The sequence below is a fragment of the Acromyrmex echinatior genome, chromosome 3 (genome assembly GCF_024713525.1).
Source record: "Acromyrmex echinatior isolate Ae372 chromosome 3, ASM2471352v2, whole genome shotgun sequence".
Taxonomy (NCBI): domain Eukaryota; kingdom Metazoa; phylum Arthropoda; class Insecta; order Hymenoptera; family Formicidae; genus Acromyrmex; species Acromyrmex echinatior.
Genome location: NC_141854.1, coordinates 3727754 through 3751115, shown reverse-complemented (window position 1 = coordinate 3751115; position 23362 = coordinate 3727754). Strand labels below are relative to the sequence as shown.

General features: G+C 27.9%; 2 protein-coding genes across 6 annotated transcripts; one reads left to right on the top strand and one right to left on the bottom strand.

The window, feature by feature from the left end:
- The first annotated feature begins 1 nt into the window (after window position 1).
- On the top strand, window positions 2–23311 carry LOC105154653 (alkylglycerol monooxygenase). Of its 5 annotated transcripts, XM_087404555.1 has the most exons (11): window positions 65–168; window positions 11537–12254; window positions 13859–14028; window positions 15542–15657; window positions 16272–16426; window positions 16509–16612; window positions 16798–16960; window positions 17035–17186; window positions 17497–17631; window positions 17779–17898; window positions 21503–23311. In XM_087404555.1, exons 3-11 carry the CDS (start codon window positions 13897–13899, stop codon window positions 21728–21730), a joined length of 1305 nt encoding a protein of 434 aa, XP_087260681.1. In that variant the 5' UTR covers window positions 65–168; window positions 11537–12254; window positions 13859–13896; the 3' UTR covers window positions 21731–23311. The 5 variants fall into 5 exon arrangements, with proteins under 5 accessions (XP_011068628.1, XP_011068625.1, XP_011068623.1 ...); XM_011070323.2 differs by lacking the exon at window positions 11537–12254 and having other exon boundaries at window positions 19–134; XM_011070321.2 differs by lacking the exon at window positions 11537–12254 and having other exon boundaries at window positions 43–168.
- Window positions 1815–3437, bottom strand: LOC105154651 (uncharacterized). Its single transcript, XM_011070319.2, has 2 exons — window positions 2554–3437; window positions 1815–2493 (listed from the first exon to the last, which is right to left on the bottom strand). Exons 1-2 carry the CDS (start codon window positions 3435–3437, stop codon window positions 1815–1817), a joined length of 1563 nt encoding a protein of 520 aa, XP_011068621.2.
- Window positions 23312–23362: the final 51 nt, after the last annotated feature.

The window sequence follows — 23362 nt, the reverse complement described above, 5'->3', positions numbered from 1 at the left end:
TTATAATAGTGCCCAAACCGTCGTCTATACAGCGCCTGCTTGCCGACTTGCTTGGGACGCCTTTCGTTAAAAATAGACCATCAGAAAGCGACACCTCAAGATTCGAACCGAGCCAACGACGGGTTGTCTGTATAGTACGTCCATATGGCTTGATGTATACAGCAAATGGTAGCTATTGTGCTTATTATTATGCAAACACCTGTGGGGTACTAAACTGCTTTTAAAGTTAATTTCTATGGCTTATTTCATCTTCCTCGTGTTGGAAACAAATTATTTCACATTATTCCATATTATAATTATTACATATTATAAAAATAATGACGAAGATTTACTGTAATTTCAGAATATAAACGAATTGTATAGATACTGTATTGTTCATACATGTACATTAGTTTATAATTTATATACATATTAATCTCGGAATGATTTCGCATCTATTATCTCGAATCATCATTACTTATATGATATTTATATTTTCTCTCAACAAATCATCACAGGATTGTGGGAGCTTTCAATGCTACATTAGCCAGAACTCTAAATATACAAGGGTAGCGCAAAAATTCGCCATTTTTGAAAATCTAATAACTATATTATCTTAAATAATTAATTAATTAATTAACTATATATCTTAAATAATTGATAAAAAAAAATTTATTTACTTATTTATTAGCTTATTTATTATTTATTACTTATTGAACAATAGACCAGCAAGTCAAAAATAGCGATCAAAATAGCCAATAAAAAAGTTATCGGCATTCGGATCAGATTGAAAGATTGTACTATTCTAATTCATTTAAAGCTATTAACTTGATACATCTAACTATTAGTGCGTCCTATGTCTTTGTTTTATATTTAATAAATGATAAAGCTAGAATGATACATTAGTATTGTTGACAATATTTTATGTTTCATGTTTTTCTTCATCTGACTTAATAGGTATAATTAAAAGAAATACTTAATAAAAATATTTTGTTATAGCGTTTTGAAATTATAGCTCTCGAGATAAACTACAAGAATATATAATGAAAAATAAATGTTTTCAATTTTATTGTTTCAGCAATATCACATAGGGCATCTATGTGATATTGCTTTGATCTTGGCGATGTCACCTAAGATCAAACCGTTGTTTTTTCGTCCGGTATCAATCTGTCTGGGTTTGGTTGGTGTTTTTCTATTAGTTGGTTTCTTCTGTTTTCTATTTCTGTTTTATTTATCATGTAGATCGCTTGAAAATCGTACGGAGTTATGTAACACGGTGCTTTTTTTATCTTATTCAGACACCCCGTCACGGTCGTGTACTCTTCGGTGCGGTGGCTAACGGTGCACTGAAATTTTATTATTTTTATTCTCTGATTTATCTGTTCCGTCTCTTTGCAGTCTATGTTTGCTGTGATTGGTGTAGCCGTTGTCATGTATATCGGTAACCGCGTGATCGCTTCTTTGTCTCTGTATTTTTGGTCGGTTTTGGTTGTTTTGTCTTCCAATAATAGTTTCCATGTTCCTACGTTTATTGGCGTTATTATCGGTTCCTCGAATATCACGCTCGCCGCGAATGGAAGTTGATCCAAATGAAATCCGTTGTTGTCTCTTTCTCTCGATGTCTCCTCCGGTTTCAGTGGTCTCACCGTGCAGTCGATTATCATCGATTTACCCGCGTTTGTCGGTCCCTCCAGTACCAGTCCGTTGATTTTTATCAGGTCCATATTCTTTATCGCTATTAACCACGCGTAGAAATCTATTATGTCTATTTTGTTCACTTCGAACAGTTTGTATATCCAGAGTATTGGTTCGGATCTTAACGATAATTTTGTCACCTATCTGTCTTCGCAATCTTTGTTCACTATAGTCTCGTACGATACGTATTTGTACAGACTCGTGTCCGTGTTTCGTTTGTTTCTTATGATATTGTGTGCGTATGTATCGGTTTGTAATCCGAATTCCTTTAATAATTCCTCCTTTGTGTCATAATTGATCTTAAGTTCCCATTCCGCGTACGTCCGTATATCGTTTTCCTCTATGAGACTCGTTATAGCTTCCACCACGTTTTTTCGTTTTTCCGTTCCGCTGCGCGTCGCTCGTTCTTCTCTTCGTTGTTCGATGTATTGAATGCATTCCTCGTAATTTCCATCCTCTTTTGGTTTATGTGTAGCCAGTTCGTTGATCGCCTTGTCGAAGTCCTTCAATTCCGGTCCGATTTTAGTTCCAGAGTAATTGAATGTTCCGACGCCGTACCTGATACAATATAGAACAAAGTTCCGAAGATGTCGAATGCGCTGACACGTGATATTAATTTCCGTGTGTCCTGCAGGAGTCGCACACATGTGCTTAGCGATACGTCCTCTTTGTCGGACGAGGTTGTTGTCCTTTGTTGCTCCGAAGACGATGTGCGTTCCGTGGTCGAAGTATCCAAAGGTGAGTTGTCTTCCTTTTCTGTCGATTCGTCTTTTTCCGTCCTGGTTTTTTTTATGGAGGATGCATGTCCAATGGTAGGTTCTGTAAGAGAGACGTATATTAGTCAATCGTGTTATTGTACTTAATATCCGAGTCCCTTACCTGTTGCTGCTAGGAGAATTTCCTCGTCTCCTTCCAATAGTTCCGTCTCCGTTTGTTTTTGTTTTCTTTTTCTTCTTGCGATGATCGTCGCCCACGCTTTGCTGCCACTCGGTTTCGCTGGTGCTGCGCGCGATACTCTCGCTTCCTCGCTTTCGCTCTCCGGTGGTAATGTTCGTTCCTGGCGACCCTCCGCGAGGTGACCTAGTATAATGTACACTCGGTTCTTCTTCCATCCTATTTGTACGTGTTGTTCCATGCGACTTTCCAATTGTTGGCGAGATTTCGTTATCGCCTCTATCACCTCTGTTGTTGTTATGGTTTTGATGTTTATTGGTGGGTGTGGATATTTTTCCGATGCCGTTTCGATCCATGTCCACGCTGGTGTCCAATTGTTTTCTAAAACTCCCAATATACCGTTCAAGAGATCTTTTCGAATCTTCTGTGAGCTTATATTCGTCAAGATGACGTAGATAGTTTTCCCATTCCCATCCCCCAGGAGTTGGAAACTTGAATCCAACGATCACAGAGGTTCCGGTGCGTAGCTGTAGTTGTGTACTCTTCGAGCTATATTCTTCACGAAGTCTATTTGTTCCGCGTCTATGTATTTTTCCCCCGCTAAACGCGTTAATCGAATTGTGTAACGTCTCGGTGCAATTGAGATCGATGTTCCCCGTTGATTCGTTATCGTTGGCCAGTCCTCCCTCTCCAACACCTGTTGCCACAATTCCGGTGTGTTCGACGGTGTGTCGTTCAAAAGTTGTCTCTGATTCGATGACGTCATAATTTGTATATGCGTATTCGCACTGATGTTCCTGTTTCCAGCAAATGATGCAATTGCACGTTACCTCGTTGTGTTCGCAATTCGAATGAACGATGCAGCTCATGGCGTTCCTCTCTTATTACCTATGTTTATCCCTATTTATATGTATTTTCAGTTATCGTTGTTAATATCCGTGTCTTTATTCCGAATTTATTATCAGAGGTTAAAGATTTCGGAGGATGTTTAATTAATTGTAAAGGATTATAGGTTATCGGAGATTAAGCGACATATTTTATTGGCTATAAATAAATGATTGACGTTTAAAGTTTTTTTTTTCTTAGAAGGTTGAATATATTGAGTGAGTCCGAACCGAATAGCTCGTCGCAGCCTTAGTCCGCCCTCCTTAAAAAAAAAATCTTTACTATTCTCCTTTCCTTATTCTCCTTTCTTTGCATGCTGTTTATTAAACAGCGATTATTAATAATAATCAATGAAAATATAAAATTAGAAAATGTTTTTAAGGTGATTATATCGCATAATGACAACTTTTCTTAAGATTTGTTTGAAGCTTTTATTGTTTGAAGATAATGATATTCTTTATACGTATCATTTTGAGAGGGGATAATCAGGCATGTTCAAAAGATAATTGCATTTGAAGTTAGTACTTTTAACATGTGCTAGACAAGGAGCGATAGTACATTTTCAATTATAGCGCAAAAACGATATTTAGAAATTTGCTAAAAAACCAAAGAACTATTAATAAATGTAATACAAATCTCCTAAACCGAAGAAAATGGGGGTAACTAGGCAAATATTATAAAACCTTAGAAAGTTACTTTACTACTTTACTAATATCCACTTCGCTTATCAATTTATTCTCAAATACCGCACAGTGAGAAAATAAAAATTACTATAGGAAAATAAAAATTACTATTAAAAAATTGCGATTTGCAACAATTTTTTGTCCTCATCACCAAACGATGCCTTTTTGCGCTGACATTTCGGGCGATGGCCCCCCCCCCCCCTTCCTCACACAGATCGTCCCTTTGCGATACAACCACCTTAAATTCTACAATTTTTTTCTGAAAAATTTTTCTAAAAAATGTATGCTTTTCAAGATATTCAACTGTTCCGGAACTTATAATGCTCCTCACTGTATAATTTAGAGGCGTCCAACTTTCTACGCGAAGCAAAGATTGCAATGCATACAACTTTTTACGCGAAAAAAGATTCTATTTGAGTTTGCGATTTTCCATGTAAAACATGATAAATGAGAGTTAAATAAAACACGTTTATATTCAACTTTATTTGTTAATAACGTTTTAATGAATAACGACCGATGCAACTAAAACCTGTCGGAAATCACTCAGCATCACGATCTTGACAATCAATTATATATCAAGGTCAAGGTCATCAGGGCTGGTCTTCCTATATAGTGTAGAATTACCGTTTTTTTCATTCAAAACTAAAATTCGCTACTTTATTTACTTTTCTTTATATTTTGTTATGATTTTTATTTCTTCAATTTCTTCATAGGTACATTGAACTTTTTTTTTCATAAAAAATTGAAGCTTCTGAGACTCATAAACTCGTGGAACAGAATTTACAATAATTAGAGTAAAAGCACTAAATGCGGATCAAGCATTAGTTCCGGATCACATAATTATTATATTTAAATAATTATAGTATTTTCTATAAAATGATGCATATATTATAAGATTCTTTAGCACTTGTTTTATTTTTTTTAAGTAGCGATTGTTTATTATTTATTAGCAACGCAGCGCTGCACATTTTATTAATATCGTTAATTAATACAACGTGAGAGATAAACTAAAGTTATTAAGGTACGTATCTTTAATTCATTCAAAATGCTTTATGGCTTTTACAGAAGATAGTAAATAGATTTCAAAAAAATCAATATCATGCTTAGTTAAAATTAAATCCAAAAAAGATAAACTATTTGATGAATTGATTCGCAATTAATACATAAGGTCTAAATGAGGATAATTGTTACTTAATTCATTTAATTAAATATTTAATAAAATTAAAATATATAAAATGATACTGAAATGAAATAAAATTATTCATAATAATGTAATCTTTATGATTAATTATAATTATTAAATATTTTATTAATTATTCGGTATTTGTGGATAAAAATGAATTTTTTTTAAGAGTGTCCATAATTAATCGCCTATAAACTATTTATTTTTGTTTTATTTTCTTATTTTATAAGATCTATCATATTGTTTAGGTCCATTGTCACAATATTGACATACTTATTGTAATTTTAATATATTTTCTATTTTTCTGAACTACTTACTCTTAAAAGTTGTTTAATTGTTCTGTATTCAGCAAATACTGATATAACTGCTATATAACAAATACGTAAATATCATTTATGATGTAAACATCACTTACATCTATGTAACAGTTAATTGTTTGCTAGGTAGTTGTCGTATTTTTTCAGAATTATTTTTAAATTATTACGTTTTAAATTATACGTTTTTTGAAAGCTCTTTTTTTTAAAAGATATATTGCATAACATAATTATGTACGCATTTAGAAAATATATTTTATAATTTTCATTGTCTATATATTTCAATATAAGTTGGTAAAGAATGTCAATTATACTATTCTTAAAATTATTTTCTACAGTTATATATTATTTTAATGTTTTATAATATATGTAAATAAATAGTATAACTTTTATTATCATTTTATATATATTTTATATATGAGATTAAACTTCAGTATTAAAAAAATTATTAAAATTTAATAATTTGATATATATTTGCATATCCTAAAATTAGATATGTTTTTTTTTAACTCTTCATGGTTACTGGAGATAAGAAACCTCAAAAAAGTGTGAAGCTTTATATTTCTAAAATCTTTTTTCAAAACGAAACTTAAACTGCCATTTGTCCGAAGTTCAAAGTATTCTTTTTGCGCTTTTGGCCGCATATTATTTCTTGCATGTCAGTCTTTGCAATTTTTTTAAATATGTTAAAATTAAAAATTTTTAAAAGTTACTTCATTTCTATATTCTACAATGTTTAAAGTCAGCAATTTTTGTGATTTTAAAGAACAAAAGCTGTAAATACGGCAACCAATTAAAATGAGGTTATTTTATCCTCTATGTGACTGACATAAAATTCTCAGGAAATGTGACCACGAAAGGTTAAAAAAGAATGAAATTATAGATGTTAGTAATAAATTTTAAGTAAAGAATGATTTTTTAAATTGATTCTACTTTCATAGCATATTAAATAAAATGAATTGATATGCCAAAAAAGAAAAACTTTATTCAAACAACAACTTATTTAAACTATCATACGAAACAAATAAAAAATATACAAATTTACTTTAATTAAATCTACAAATATGATTTTTTAATCCTTTTGCATTTTTCCAAATCTTTTAGATTTATTGTTATGATTTTTTTTGCTTACTACAATTTTCGACTCAATTTCCAAAAGTGTTTAAATGCATCAGACAAAAAATTCATAACTATACTAGCGTTATAAAATATAATTTGATAAAATTAAAATTAAATTATTTAAAATTAAAAAATGATTTCTTTAAATAGAAGTTAAACCTCACCTATAATTTCTTTTATTTCTTATCTATTTCGAGATCATATACTGGATGATATTACTTTATCCAAAACCTGTGTAGCACAGAAGCTTGAAACAAGATTGCAACATTTTCAATATCAATACGACATTGCTGAAACGTTGCAACATTACTATAACATTGTTGGAATATTCTATGCTGTGAAACAATTATCATTTTTTCAATAATTTAAAAAATAAATTATTAAAAATTTATCTATTCGTTTTCTGTGTTGTACTGAAAATTTGTATTTTTTTGTACAATTGTTAACAATTATATAGTACAACAAAAGGTAGTATACAAGAAGGGCAAAGAGCCAATAACGTATAAAAGAATTTTAATTTAAATGAGCAGAATTAATACAAAGCAACTATAATAAACAAACGTTTCAACTCCAATCGAGTCATTTTCAATGTAATCTTAAAATAATATAAACATCGTTCTAAATTAAAAATCTGTACATGGTCTTACAATATTATTACATGAAAACTTCAGAGAATACAAGTTAATAATGTGAAAGCAATTTTGCAATTGGAATTGAAGGATTTTTACAGCCACTATTGTATCAGAATGAGCATCTTTGATTATTCCTTTAAAATCCATAATGTTTTGCCAGTCTCCATGGTTTGCGAATTATTTAAATATTTAGACAATATTAACGATTTTAACTTTTTTCAACATACAAGGAAAATAGATAAGAAAATTCTATAGTTAAAGGAAAAAGATTTGAAAAATAAAAGAGCAAATATTAAGCGCAATTTCTTATGTTTGTGCTTCTAATAATGAATTGCTAAATAAAATTATATCTAATAATGTCAGTAATGACAATTCTTTACAGGTTATGGAAAAAATACATATTTCGACTGAATTGTTTGGAGATGCGGCTCCTCTAGATTTTTTAAATAACAAATGGTTCCTCAATTTGAGCAATATTGACATTCCTATAGAAGTCCAGTATCTGCTTCAGTTGGGGGAAGGCTTTGGCCTTCCTATTACTAAACATAATATTGATAGAACATTAATTGAGTTTATTAAGAATATTGAAAATAATATTATTGGTCGGCAGAATAATACAATAAATTCCGTTAGAAATAATACGGTTTCAATTCTGGAAAGTTTTAGAATGATTTTCCTAGGACTGGTTCGAATGATAAATTATTATTTAATTGGTTTAAGACAACAAAAAAATTTGTTAGAAATCATCCTGAAATATTAATTTCTAAAGCAGATAAAGGTAATGTTACTGTTGCTCAGAATAAACTAGATTACATATCCAAGATGGAATTGATACTTTCAGATAATAATACATATGAGATGATAACTAAAGATCCTACAAAAAAACTTACGACTGATTTACGTGCTTAGTAGGTGGAAAGGAAAAGGATTAATAGATGACTTGACGTATCGGAAGTTGCGTACGACTGATGGGATCATTCCTAGAGTATATGGTTTAACGAAGATATATAAATAAAACTATCCTCTGAGAATCATTGTTTCATCTTTAAATAGCCCATTATATAATCTATCATTGTTTTTGCATAGCATCATTACAGATTCTATACCAGAGACTCCTAGTTTTATAAAAAATAGCTTTGACTTAATTAATAAACTTAAGAATGTTAAACTGAAACCAGATTCTATGTTAGTTTCCTTGGATGTGATATCTCTATTTACTAATATACCTATAGATTTAGCATCTGATAGTCTGATTGGAAGGGATGCTATATCCAAGAAAACTAAAATTCCTTTGGACGAATTTTTGATTGCCTTTCGGATGGTTTTAAATTCTACGGTTTTTATCTTTAATAAAAAAATATACAAGCAAATATTTGGGACCCTATGGGTTCACCTTTGTCATCTGTTGCTGCAAATATGGTTATGCAGGACTTTGAAAAAATGGCTATCGGAATGCTGCCTTGTCGACTGCTATTTTATTATCGATAAGTTGATGATATTATCTTAGCTGCTCCGTCTGAGAGTGTTGATATTTGATATTTTGGATATTTTTAATTCCTTGCACACTAGATTGCAGTTCACTATGGAGATTGGCCTTGATGGAAAAATAAGTTTTTTAGGATGTTGATTATTGAAGAACGGAATCTTATTTTTGATATATACTATAAAGCAACCTTTTCCGGTAGATTTCTTAATTTCCATTCACACCGTCCACTTTGTCATAAAAAAGATAATTTATGGAGTTGTGGATAAGATTTTTTGTTTGTGTCATCCAACGAAATAATTTGATTGACGCTATTAAGATTTTTTTACAGAATGGTATCCGTTACGTTTTATTTTTTCGACTATTCATAATAGAATTAAATATCACATTAACAAGATTAATAATTTGAATAAGAATAAGGATGACACTGAGAGATTTTTTACGATTCCATATGTCAATACGATATCCGAAAGATTTATACCTATTGTTAACATGTTTAATTGTAAATTGGCTTTTACCATTCCTAACACATTAAGAAGTTTCATAAAGAGAGGAAAGGATGATTTGGAACACGTTCAGAATCAAAATGTAGTCTACAGAATATCTCGCGAAGATTATGATGTCAGTTATGTATGCCAAACTAAAAGACAATTAAAGACTAGATTGCATGAACATGTTTCTGATAAATATAATTTCAAAATCTCCATCAGTGATTTCCAACCATCGTATTGAGGAGAATCATAACTTTAAATGGGATAAAGTGGATATATTAAATGTAGAGCCTTCATATAATAAAAGATTGATATCTGAAATGGTCCATATTAAAAAACAGAAACATGGAATAAATAGACAAAATAACACGGAGTCTTTGTCAGAATTGTGACATTATACATTCTCTTTCTCCTTCCTAATATCTTCTCTTCTTTTTCCTCCCTATTTTGCCGTTTTTCGTTCTCGATAATGTTTTTCTGTTTGACATTTCGTTATTTGACATCGTGCAAGTCAGTTGCTTGTTACCTTTGCAAATTTGCTTATAATAATTTATTAAATAAAAAGACTATTGTATTGTACAACGAAATGGACTACAGTCTACATGTTTTTTCTCTCGTTGTGTATTATTGGACTCTTAACATATTTATTAAGGTACATTATCATATTACTAATTTTTATGTAATTAATATTAATTCTTTTTGTTCACGGTTACTTTTCCAGAATTTTCTTATGACTTCGTTAATTCTTGATAAAAATGACTCGCAGCATACTACACAGAATGAAAAATTTGATAGGAATTTATTAAGGAATTGTAATAATATTGTAAGACCATGTACAGATTTTTAATTTAGAATGATGTTTATATTATTTTAAGATTACATTAAAAAATGACTCGATTGGAGTTGAAACGTTTGTTTATAATATTTGTTTTATATTAATTCTGCTTATTTAAATTAAAATTCTTTTATACGTTATTGGCTCTTTGCCCTTCTTGTATACTACCTTTTGTTATAAGTACAGAGCCTTTTAAATATATTTTTTAATTATATAATAATCTTCTCTTTTTAGAATTGCCTTCTAATATCTTCTGGTTGAAAATTATTATGTTACTTGGAGTACAGCATTTATCAAAAAATTATCATTTTTATATTTTGACATCCTCGTCTAACATTTTAAAATTTTAATGTAACATTTTATTTAAAATTAAAAGATTTTTTATTTAAAAGATGTACATATAAACAAGTACAAATTTTTTTTTCTTTTCTTACACATTCTTTTTCTTTCTATTCTACTGGAAATTGTTTGTGTTCTACAGAACTCAAATTAATTTGATATAAATTAATTTGATATAATAATTATTATTTGTTTACTATTTTGCATTTGTATAAAAAAATAATAAAACTTGAAATATATACAATTTAAAATATGAATGATATCAGAATATTTTTGATTTATTGATAATTAATTCTTTTTTATTTTCCACATTATTATAATATATTATGTCTTAAAAAGACCTGTCATACAATGTATTATAATAAGAAATATAATATTCTACTTAAAAAAATGAACTTCGCGTTGAAATGTCCCCAATCCGTCCATAAAATAATTATTTTCACTATGTTTTTTTTTATGTTCCTTTGTACTTAATATATTGGTATAAACATTTTTCCGTATGTCTTCGAATTTCGCTAATAATTAAATCAGTCATTTTATACGAATCACACATACACACACACACACACACACACACACACACACACACACACACACACACACACACACACACACACGTGCGCGCGCGCGCACGCGTGTTGAAATATTTTTTTATATCATCAAAAATAAACGAAATTTATATCGATTTAAATAGACTACCCTGTATATATTAATATTATTTATATTACAATTTTTTATATTAGTTATGTTGTTATTGAAATTATTTCTTATTAATTAGTATTTTTTTAAATTATTTAAATTATTTGAAATTACATTTTAATGTACACATATTTTTCCACGACAACAAAAACATTATTAAAATAAATATAAGCGCGCCACATTCTACTGCAAAATATTAAATAAAATTAATTTAGATAAAGAAGGTATATTTAAATTGTTATAAATTTTATCTATGAATTTAAATTATGAGAATTTGCATAAATTTTTGACTGTCAGATTATTAGTTTCAGGCTTTGAAAATTTTCAATTCGGTTTTGCTATTACAAAGTAATAATGTCACTGCCACAATACGCCACTCAGGTAATATGCTTAGCACGTTTATACATTAAAGAGAGAATTGCATGATCAGCATGAATAAATCGGAATCAAGATTCGAAATCAAGATCTTCATTTGTTGTAGAAACTTATTAAGTTTTATTGACAATGTTTGGATAGTGATTACTTTTTATTTAATAAAAAGAATTTAATTCAAATATTTTAAATCTCTATGGAATTTTAAATTATTCAAATTTTTCATATGTGTATCTGAATAATTCAAATTTTAATCTGCAAAATGACTATAAAAAGAATCGAGTGTTGTGTCATTTGAACATGCATGAAAACGGACATTCTGTAAAATCTTTTATCACTAATTGTAAGTATCTTGGAGGGGGAATGCGTTGATCATGCTGTTGTTGACATGAGCTTTTGACATACTTGATGTAGATCTCTTGTGTCTGCGTATCTCGGTATCATAGATCTAGTGAAAAGTGCGTTTCACGACAATTGATTTTGAATGTACATAGGAATACAATAGGAAAATTGACTTGGTGTAATTGTGCGTTCTGTAGTTAAATTCTGTAGTGAATTCTTCTTTAATTATTATTATCTAACAATGCCTCTAATTAAATACATATATACATACTATCAACATGCTATCTACGTGTAGTAATTAATTTGCAGGTAATATACTAATTCAAATAAATTATTATGTTGTTTGAATTGCATAAAATATTATTAAAAAAATAAGTGTTGAAAAATTTATAATTAAATGATCAATGCATTTCTATTAATCATTATTCTACTATTATACATATATATTCAATGCATTTTCTATTTATTATTATTCTTTTACTACATGTCAATAGAGTGCTTTCTCTTTTAATCAAAAAACTCTGTGAATATGTCAAAGCAATCAAAATAAAAACAAACTTCTTTAGACAATTTCGTATTTTTCTAGAATTTCAAATTTTAAAATATATCCTATATCATAATGAACGATTTATTAAGTAAAAGTACTGGCCGAGATACTTGTTTCGATAATTTAAACTTAGGACGTACAATACACGGAATACAAGAAATCCGGATTCGAATCCCGACCGAGATAATATTTTTCGAAATAAATTTATTTAGCGTTTTTCAGTACATTAATGTCTTTCTAATAAAATGCCAGATTCAGCATCAAATTATTAAATTGCTTATCAATTTAATTTGTGATACTACTATAGTAGTTTGATTGTTATAAATTCAAAAAATCATTTTGGCGAAAAATTCGGCAATTCAAATAACTACATATTTAGTTGTCTTTTATGTTAGTATATGAATTCACATAGAAATTATTTAAAAGCATCTAAGATCCAGCTTCGACCGTAATAAGATTAAAATAAAATAGTATTAAAAAAAACTCTTACTTGTAGTATATCTTATATTTGTAAAAAATTTTCACATAATTTATTGTTTTTATTTCTGTATGAGTGTGATATATATATATATATATATATATAATCTTTTAATATCATTTAAAAATAAATATTAATGTATATTTAATAATACATTTTTTTCTAATATCTAAAAAATTATATTTTTTTATATACAAGATAAAATTTTAACAAAGGCAGATGCCACCACAAAAGAAATTTATTATTATTAAATTTTTATAATTAAATATTAACAATTAAATATTTATTTATGTATTCATGTATTTATATATTTATTTATATTATTTATTTATATTATTTTTTTTTAAGTTCAGTTCTTAAAGATATTTTTAATAAAGCTCAATTTTTATATAAAAAATGATTTTATAAAGAATAATTTTTTAAAGATATTTCTTGAAAGTTTATATTTAATATTACCTAATAATTCTAAAAATAATTTTTATTTAATAAGTTTTTGATTAAATTATTTCTACAAAATCAATTAAAGGTCGTTATTAATTTTTGCTTTTCTTTAGATGTATATTTTACATCGACATAAAAACATAAATAATATAAACATAAGTAATATATATTTTTATAAGTAATATATATTTTACATCGATATAAAAACATAAGTAATATAATAATAAAATATGATGTATTATTTTAATCGTTTTATGTTTATAAATCATTGATAAATGAACTTGTGAGTTTGAGCACACCTATTGCGATTACCGATGTTGTCACGTACATTAGCTTAGTACTTATATAAATACATAGCGGAAGGTGAGCGATTAAATCGATGCTGTATATCGTCTGAAACGTTCGCATATTATAAAGATATTCCTGAAAAATTTATAACATTTGCAGTTTAATAATTTGTGCGTATTTGTGAGTGTAAATACAGGATGAACATTATATTAAACTCACTTGCTAAAATCGACTATTTTCCAAAACATATTGGAAGACTTTGGTATTTGGTTAATCCAAAGGAGACGACTTTCGAGTTTCTACATGAAGTGCCGGACTATCAACAACAGGTAATATTTTCCATGAGAAATAAGAAAATTTTGACATAAGAAAAATAAAAATAAAATTTTGAAAATAAGAACATTTCTGCTAAATTTTTTATTAAATTAGGGGCCTATAACTTTTAACAACTATAACGATATCACATTACACTGTCGTTGCGTGGCTTTTTTTACTATATATAAAACCTGCGCAATGTAACGATATTGTTACAGTCGTTAAAAATTACAGAATAAGCCCCTTAAACTACATTCTAGTTTTTATATATTGCATATCATAGAATAAATAATGTTATAAAGCAGATATGTTGAGTACTTACGAATATAAATAATTTAATTTTGGAAATGAAGCTGTTTTCTAAAACAATTATAGGTAAAGAATTGAGACTTTAATTATTTGAAATGTTATTATTTTATTAAACGTATGTTATAATTTAAATTTATAATACAAAAAAGAATTTCAATGTAATTAATTTGTTAATTATGTAATATAATTCTTTTTCTTCTTCTTCTTCTTCTTTTTCTTCTTCTTTTTCTTACGTTAGGCCTCTGACCTGTGTTACACCTCTTTCTTGTGATGCACACGCTGATTATTCAATTGTCACAAGCATATGAAATCTACAGTTTTAATGCCAGTTTCGAATGGCGAAGTTTTTAAAAGATAGTTTCTGTAGGTAAAGCTATTCTCGGGTATTCTCTTTTCCGAAAGAAGACACGAGCATAAATATTTTGATTTCTACTGGGATCAAAGCTGGTACCTTTGGTTAAACCAGTACACTGTCTACCATGTCACGCACATGCTGTATATTATAATATAATTAATTTGTGAAATTATAAATATTTATGATTATTTTTAATTGTAGAAAAATTTAAAAGTAGCACTGTTATGTATTGATTAGAAAAGAATTATATACTGCTTTTTAATTGATCATAAAATAAACATAGATTTAGTAAATTTATAAAGATTATTAATAAAATTTAACAAAGGTGTAGCAGTAAATAATTTACACTAAAGTAAATAAGAAAATTGTTAGAGACGATAATCTAAAGAATATTTTTAATTATGAATAATTTTCTTAAGTTTAATTTTTATTGTTAATTATTAATGTTGCTGTTTTATCTTAATTTTATTTATTTAATAATAATAATAATAATTTAAATTTAAAAAATTCCCTCTAATGTCAGCATGAATTATTTATGCTCTGATTGGCTTCATATTATATATCGATGTGCATTCGGCTCGAATAGAATTTATAAAATTTTTCTTTGAAAAATCTACTTGATACCATTTATGCCAAAGCAGCATAAATGTCAAATGTATTGAGGAAGTCCGATAATTTGAATGCGCAGCTGGCCTGTTATTTGTTACGAACCCAGCAAGCTACATGAATCGTTAACAAGTCATATGTGCGCGCTATTCTTGTCGAGACCTCATTTGAACGTAGCGACTAATACATGCAACTACATGCTACTAATACATGAAAAATTTAACTTTCTGCGTATACAATCTCTGATATATTTATAGATATGGATGCCGTTTTTTCTGCTGCTTATTCTGGAACAATTAATATTAAAAAAAAATTTTCGTTTGAATGATCAAGTGACATCCTTATCTCATTGGATGCTTTACGAAATTACCCGGTAAGAATAATTACAACTTATTCTTTACTACATTTAAAAAAGTAGGAAATATATACACACGTACAGTTTTTTATTATTTTTTCCTGGGAATTATTTGTTTCAGAAATAATCGTTTTAAATAATTTAAGAAATAGTTTCTTGCAATCGTTATTGACATAAATATTTATATACAATATTCTACTTACAAGTTAATTTTTTATTTATTGTGATTTTATTCTGTTCTTATTCCTTTATCTTTACTCTATGCTCGAGAACCTAATAATTCAATTATCTTATTTTATTCAATTACTACCTTCAATTACTAACTTTCTACCTGAAGAAATAGAAAAATCTAATGTAAAAGTAATTGTATAGAGAAGAAGATTTTTGGAAATTTTAGGATTATAAAAAATATAATAAGTATATAATAAAAATAAGATATTTGTAATAATAAGATATAAAAAATGAATAAAGATAATAAATACATGTGTTATTTATTATTCGTGTATTAAATACATATGCTATTTTAATTTATAAATAATATAATATTTAAATACATAAATATGAATATAATATATTAGTCGTATCTTTCTTTATTTGTCAAACTTAGATAAATATTATTATTGGTTTTACAGAATATTTTCTCGCAGTGTCGAATATTATTTATACATTGTTATTTATGAGAGGTTTGGCAGAGAATATACTTTACCCTGGAATTCGCTATACACATGGTATATTACCTTCATTGCCGTAGACTTTTGTTACTATTGGGCTCATCGCAGTAATCACGGTTAATTTCCAAACATTCCTCGTGTTAAGCAATCTCTTTCTTTCTCTTTAATTGAAAATATTAATTGTCTTATTGTTTGTAGAAATTCACTTTTTGTGGGCCCACCATCAAGTGCATCACAGCAGTGAGGAGTTTAATCTCGCGGTTGGTTTACGACAATCCGTTCTGCAACATTGGTGCAACTTTGTAAATACCACTTTTTTAACATTTTTATCCAAATTAACTATATACGAAGAAAAATATTAATAGATAATTTTAATATTTATTACACTATGTTTTATAAATTACAAATTAAAGACTGTTTGTAATTAAAACTAAAAGATTTTAAAATAAAATGCATCTTTATATTTTGATTTAAATATCCTTTGCAGATTATTTATTTACCGCTTGCCTTTTTTATACCTCCATCACATTTTATTGTGCATAATCAACTCAATTTGATATATCAATTGTGGATACATACAACAGTTATTGATGATCTCGGACCATTCGAGTTAATTTTTAATACGCCTAAGCATCATCGTGTTCACCATGGTAAATTAAATAAGTGTATCTAATATTTTTTTCGCAATTTATAATATGTTACATGTGCACTTTTGTATTTGTAGGCTGTAATCTTTATTATTTGGATAAGAATTATGGTGGCGTACTTATAATATGGGATCGATTATTTGGTACATTTCAAGAAGAAGAACGAAATGAAGAGATAGTTTATGGATTAGTAGTTAATGTTGAATCATTTAATGTATTTTATTTGCAGGTAAAATTCATGACAATGAATTATTTTCCTTTTGAATTTTTTATGCACTTAATAGTAAATGATAAAAAAATAAGTTAGTATTTATATATGTAGATATGAATAGTGACGTAATTTAAATTAAAATGTTATTGTATATTATAAATATGTCAATTTCCCAATTTATTGATAAAAAAACTAAAGGAAGCAAAACTAAAAAATATTTAAAAGCTTGTGAATAACAATAATAATAATAAAATAAAAGTAATTTTATACATAAATATGACATTTTGAATTGTTTCTAATTATTATTATCTGTAATATTGCATTGTAGATATTTTACTTGAAGGATTTAATTAAGAAAAGTATAAGTATGAATACATGGGCTGATAAGTTTGCTGCTTTTTGGAAAGGTCCTAGCTGGTTTCCAGGTGGACCACGTTTAGGTTTAGATGAATTCAAAATAAAGGTATAATAAAAAATTTTTAATAAATTGAATAAGATACATATATGTTACTTTAATTTATAAATAATATTTATTTATTATTAAAAATTAAAACAGAAATTCAGTTTATTTTAAATTTAATATAAGATATTGTTCTGTTATCTCTTATAGGTGAAGCCTAGAACTATATACGATCCTTACATATCAAGAATACAAAAAATATATATTAGTGTGCAGTTCCTGATGGTTCTTCTCAATCATTATAAATTATACAAATCACAATATTATGAGGTAGGTTTTAATAATAAATAGGATTCATTTGTTATTAAGATGTGGATATGATACATAATTTTTTATAATTTCATATTTTAAATTGTTGCCTGACAATTCAATTCGTAAATATGTATATTCTTTTTAAGTATTTCTTAAATAGTTTTTTTCCATTATTGGTTTAAATTTTGACATTTCTAATTTTACATTAATTAAAGAATTTTTTGTTTAATTTACAATAAACCAATAATATTTTAAAGCTTTAAGATATAAATATAAGTTGCAAATGTTTAAATGCAAATTGGGAGACAATACTAAGCAAATAATAGCCCAATTCGTAGAATATTATAACGAAAATTATATTATTATATATTTATGTACCAGTCTTGTTACATTCCTTTCAAAGAGATAATTTGCAGTAATGTTCCTAATTTTAATAATGTTTCTAAATTGCACAAAAACTATTATTATTTTTTTTTTTAAATAAGGTTAAATATACGTTATTATTGGTTTGACTTTGAGTCATCAGCGTTACTTTGGATTTTTTAAATGGAATACTCCTTATTTTCCATTACATATTCTAATTTATCTCGAGAGCTTTTCAAAGCTCTATTACAAAATATTTTATTAAATACTTTTCAAGTTATAATGCTTGAAAGTTACAGTACCGCCGGTATTACTCAAAAGTGTACCACGCGAAGGTTATCGTAAAGTTAGCTCCCCAACATTAAAAAGCATAAAGTTTCTATAGTTCAATCGATTGCTCATTGTTTGCACATGTATGTATATTTCGAATTTTGCACACTTTCAGTAAAAAAATAATTTTAGAAAGTTATTTCATACTAACCTCTCCAACTGTGAACAAATTAAATTGAAAAAGGCTTAATCGATAGACTTTTTAGTTTGCACATTCCGAAACAAGTTGATTTTTCGTTTGACACTCGTAGTTAAAAAGTTATTAACAATTAAAGTTCCGAGAACTGTCGTCGATTCAGGTAGATTAGACTCAAATCACAATTGGGGGGGGGGGGGTTAAGTTAGTCTCTCCAAAATTGTTTTTTGAATAACTTTTTTATTGAAAATGTGCAAATGAAAATTCGAAATGTACATATGTATATGTGCAAACAATGAACAATCGAATAAGCTATAAAAATTTTTTTTTTTTTTTTAATGTTGAGGGCTAACTTCACGACGCACGACGGAGCGGAGATCAATCGGTTAGATTTACACTTCTTCTGCATTGTGTGTGTGTGTGTGTGTGTGTGTGCGCGCGCGCGCGCGTACGTTTTTAATTAAATAATGTTTACATTTTTGCTATTATGTTACAGATTGCATTTTAATAAAAATAAAATTCCTTCATTTAATTATATGTTTGAATACATATTTATTGTTGTCAATACATAGTTGGACTCGACGTTGAAAGCTGTCAACGTCGAGTTTGAAAGAAGAACATTTTCCGAAATGTTTCGACAGGCAATGGTTATGCATTCAATCATATTTTGTTTTGTTGTAAGCAAATATGTATTGTAACTTTCAAGCCTTATAAATTGAAAAGTACTTAATAAAAAGATATTTTATTATAGTGCTTTGAAAAGCTCTCGAGATAAGCTACAAGAATATGTAATGAAAAATGAGGAGTTCCATTTAAGAAGTTCAAAATGACTTTGTTTCAACCTTAATAAGTCACCCCAAGGTCAAACCAATAACCATCCAGCAAACAAAAATAACTTGAAATAGATAGAAATGAATTTAATATTTCCGAATTTCGACATTTCCGAATTGTGCTTCTGATTTTTCAAATCAATTTAAATTCACGAATACATCTGATTTCGACATGAGTTATTCGATGAATAACTCATTTCGTATCTTAATTCATTTCATAATAAAAAAATAATAGGTAAAACTGCATGACCTCATGATTTTATGACCGATGACCTCACCGATTTCAATGACGACATATATTGTCAAAGTCATGAGTCATCTCCAATAAATTTTAACTGTCGCTCGTTAAAAAGTTAACAACAAAAATTTTAAAAATAACGTCTATTTTCTGCTATATAAAACAAAAATGTTCTGCTTTAAAATATATTTTACCATTATGTTATAACAGGGAGCATAAACTCTTCCATAACGCATAACACATAATGCATAAGAAAATGTACCAATCAAAGTCCTTCATTTCCTTCCTTTCCATGAAATAAAGACCTCTAATTGGTTGGATTTCTTATGTTCTATGTTATACAGTTATGCTTTATACAAAAGTCTGTGCTCCTCCCTTATCCCTTCCATCATAATATAATTTCCACGCGACTTTTATTCCACTTCTCCCATGCTTCAGGGGCGCACGACTTCCACGCAAAACGACTTATTCTACCCCTTCTGCTTCTGGAGCGCACGACTCACGCGAAGCGACTTTCACCCCACCTTCCCTTTCCTGCCAAGAAACGTTCGACTTTTCATCCGAAGTGAGTGTCACTCCATCTCCTTCTATACCCCACATCGATTTCATCCTAATCTAATTCATCCTTTATCTAATTTCTCCAAGAAAATATATTGCTCCTTTATAGCAGAAATGTAATGTTAATTCTTAAACATTTTTAATAACTATTTAACGAATAACGAGTAACGGTTAAAATTTATTGAAGGTGACTCAGGAAAGTGACTCATGATCTTGATAACATATGTCAAGATCAATGGTGAGATGGTGAGATCGTCGGTAATATGCAATTTTATTTAAATAATATAATACGGACATGAAACATCTAAATTCAATATGATTGAGAATAGCACATTTCATATTTTAATTCATTTCAACTAAAAAATAACATAATACGAACATAAATCATTCAAATTCAACATGAATAGCATATGTCATATTTCTATCCATTGGAGTCTGAAAATACTTATGTTGTAAATAAGTCAGCCATGAATACTTTCAAAATGAATGAGAACAATATCATTTGAATTCACTTCAATTAAAAATAATTTCTTCAAACATAACTAATTTGTAAGCTGTGAATACATCACAGTTCAAAATTATAAAAATACGCATTTTTATTTAAATAAAAAAAGTTATGATGGAAATATTTAAGCTCTGAATTTATATCCGAGTACAGTATTGAATAGGAGTATTCCTGTTTCGATCCAAATAAATATAAAAATACTGTTCAATTTATAAAGAAAAAATTATAAATGTTCACACATGAACAGAAATCCTCAAATATCGATTCATTTCAATTAATTTCAATCCATTTCGTTTACTGGGCATCTTAGCCTCTTCAAAGTCATAAAACTTTTAAGAGAGATATAAGATGATGCTATTAAAATTTTTTGAGACCATCTTTCTCTAAAATGCACTGTTCAAGAGATATTAGAAGTCGTTATTTAAAATGGAACAACTTATATATATCTTAGAAAGTTTCGATTTTACGTTATAATATTGTTATATTTAATTGTGTTTATACTATAATACATTTAATTATAGCGCAAAAGTTTGGAGAAATGCAAATATCTCTATTTTTTTAAAATAATTACTCGCAAAAATTTAATATATATAATTTTATAAACAATAATTAAAGTACAAGAATTAAGAGCACGCTTGCTACTTACCTTGGTTCTGTTTTAGAATTTAGATGATCCTTGGGTAACAATTGCAGTAGCAAACAACTTAATTGCTCTCATCAGCATTGGCTTGTTATTTGATAAGTGTGCGTTTAAATATACGAGCGCTATTGAAATCGTACGCTGTGTTTTTTATGTGTACTTCATGCGTTTGTACAACGCTAACTTAATTGATTATTTCATATATTATGCACATGTGTTTCAATTGGGTTTTGCTTTTTTTTTAATATAAAATTTATGCACACACACACATATATATTGCACCTATTTCTTCACTCGCAGGTATTATCAAAATTAAATTTTAAGAAAAAGGATTGAAAGAAAAATGATTTAGGATTACAATTTTACATACAAAATAGGGTGTATATGCGCGGAGGAAGCCCATCTCGATGATCTTGATATATGTGATCCTTGATATATGTTATCAAAGTCATGACTCTGAATGATCTCCAATAGATTTTAGCTGTCGTTCGTTATTCATTAAAAAGTTACAAACAAAAAAATTTGAAAATAATGTCTCTTTCTATCATATGAAATCAAAATATTCTGGTTTAAAATATTTTACGATTGTCCACGTGAAATGAATTCCACTTCAATTCCCCTCCTATCTAGGGATCCATAATTTTCCATGCAACGCGAATTCCATCTCATCTCCCCCTTGCCTAGAGGTGTTCCAACTTTCCATGAGAAGCAAGATCCATCTATATGAAGAGACGTTATGCCTCTAGGCGGTGGAAAGTCATTACGTACACAAGGGAGAGTATAGTTTTTAATGTTGTAGAGATATGTGACAGAAATAATAATTTTAATAACTTTTTAACTAATAACGAGCGATTGCTAAAATCTATTAGAGATCATTCAGTTATGATCTTGATAACATATGTCATCGGGGCTCTTTCTATCGACATATTTACCCAAAAAAATTTTGTATCAAAATTTATAAATTTATTAAGAAATATTTTATTTTATTATATGTAGCAAACGCTACTCGAATCATAATATATACGATCTATCTAGGTGAGAACATAAAATTATTTTTCTATTGTTACAATGAATAATCCTTGATAATAATAATTGTGTTCCTAATAGATTTAGTATCAAACTTAATATGAAAATTTTATTATATAATATTAAAATATATTCTCATTTTTCTTGATATGTTTTATAAATAGATAATTATAATTTATTAATTATAAATTACAATTTATTTATAAAATGTACAAATTGACAAAATTATGTGTACACCGTCGCGAGAGATCCTCTTAGTGCTTTCAAATATTTTCGTTGTTTGTCGTTCCATAAAACCTATTAACACTCTTAATGTATTTACGATTACACATAGATATATGCATGCGTGCGCACGCACGCGCGTGTGTGTGTGTGTGTGTTATTATGAGTGAATCGATTAAACATTAAATCATTGAAATTTTTCGAAAAGAAGTATATAAGATGTTAATATGTAAGAATATGTATGTAATATTAATATGTATATAATATATATAATTTAATAGTTCAGTGCAATACTGTATATGTATGTATATAATGTATATAATATTAATAGTTAATATGTATATACCATATTCGTATATCATATAAAGACGATCAATAACGAAAATAATAATAATAATCATTATATTACTAATTATTCATTATAAAACAAAGTAAAACAATTTTTTATGAAAATATACTTATATTAAACATTATATGATTTCTTATAGAAAATAAATAAAGAATGTGTTTAGACATTTAATATTACAAAATATGTAAAATTATGTTTTTTGGTAATAAATAAATGAAATGAAAATTCAAAAAACGTTTTATTTTTTTATATTATAATAAACCCATATTAAGGAAAGTTTTGAAA

Excerpts from the sequence above, each read along its gene's own strand:
- LOC105154651 (XM_011070319.2), bottom strand. The coding sequence starts at position 3,437 with ATGAGCTGCATCGTTCATTCGAATTGCGAACACAACGAGGTAACGTGC. Across the intron at positions 2,494-2,553 it reads AATTCTCCTAGCAGCAACAG|AACCTACCATTGGACATGCA; the intron begins GTAAGGGACTCG and ends TCTCTCTTACAG.
- LOC105154653 (XM_011070323.2), top strand. The coding sequence starts at position 13,897 with ATGAACATTATATTAAACTCACTTGCTAAAATCGACTATTTTCCAAAA. Across the intron at positions 14,029-15,541 it reads TGCCGGACTATCAACAACAG|ATATGGATGCCGTTTTTTCT; the intron begins GTAATATTTTCC and ends ATATATTTATAG. Across the intron at positions 17,899-21,502 it reads ACAAATCACAATATTATGAG|AATTTAGATGATCCTTGGGT; the intron begins GTAGGTTTTAAT and ends GTTCTGTTTTAG.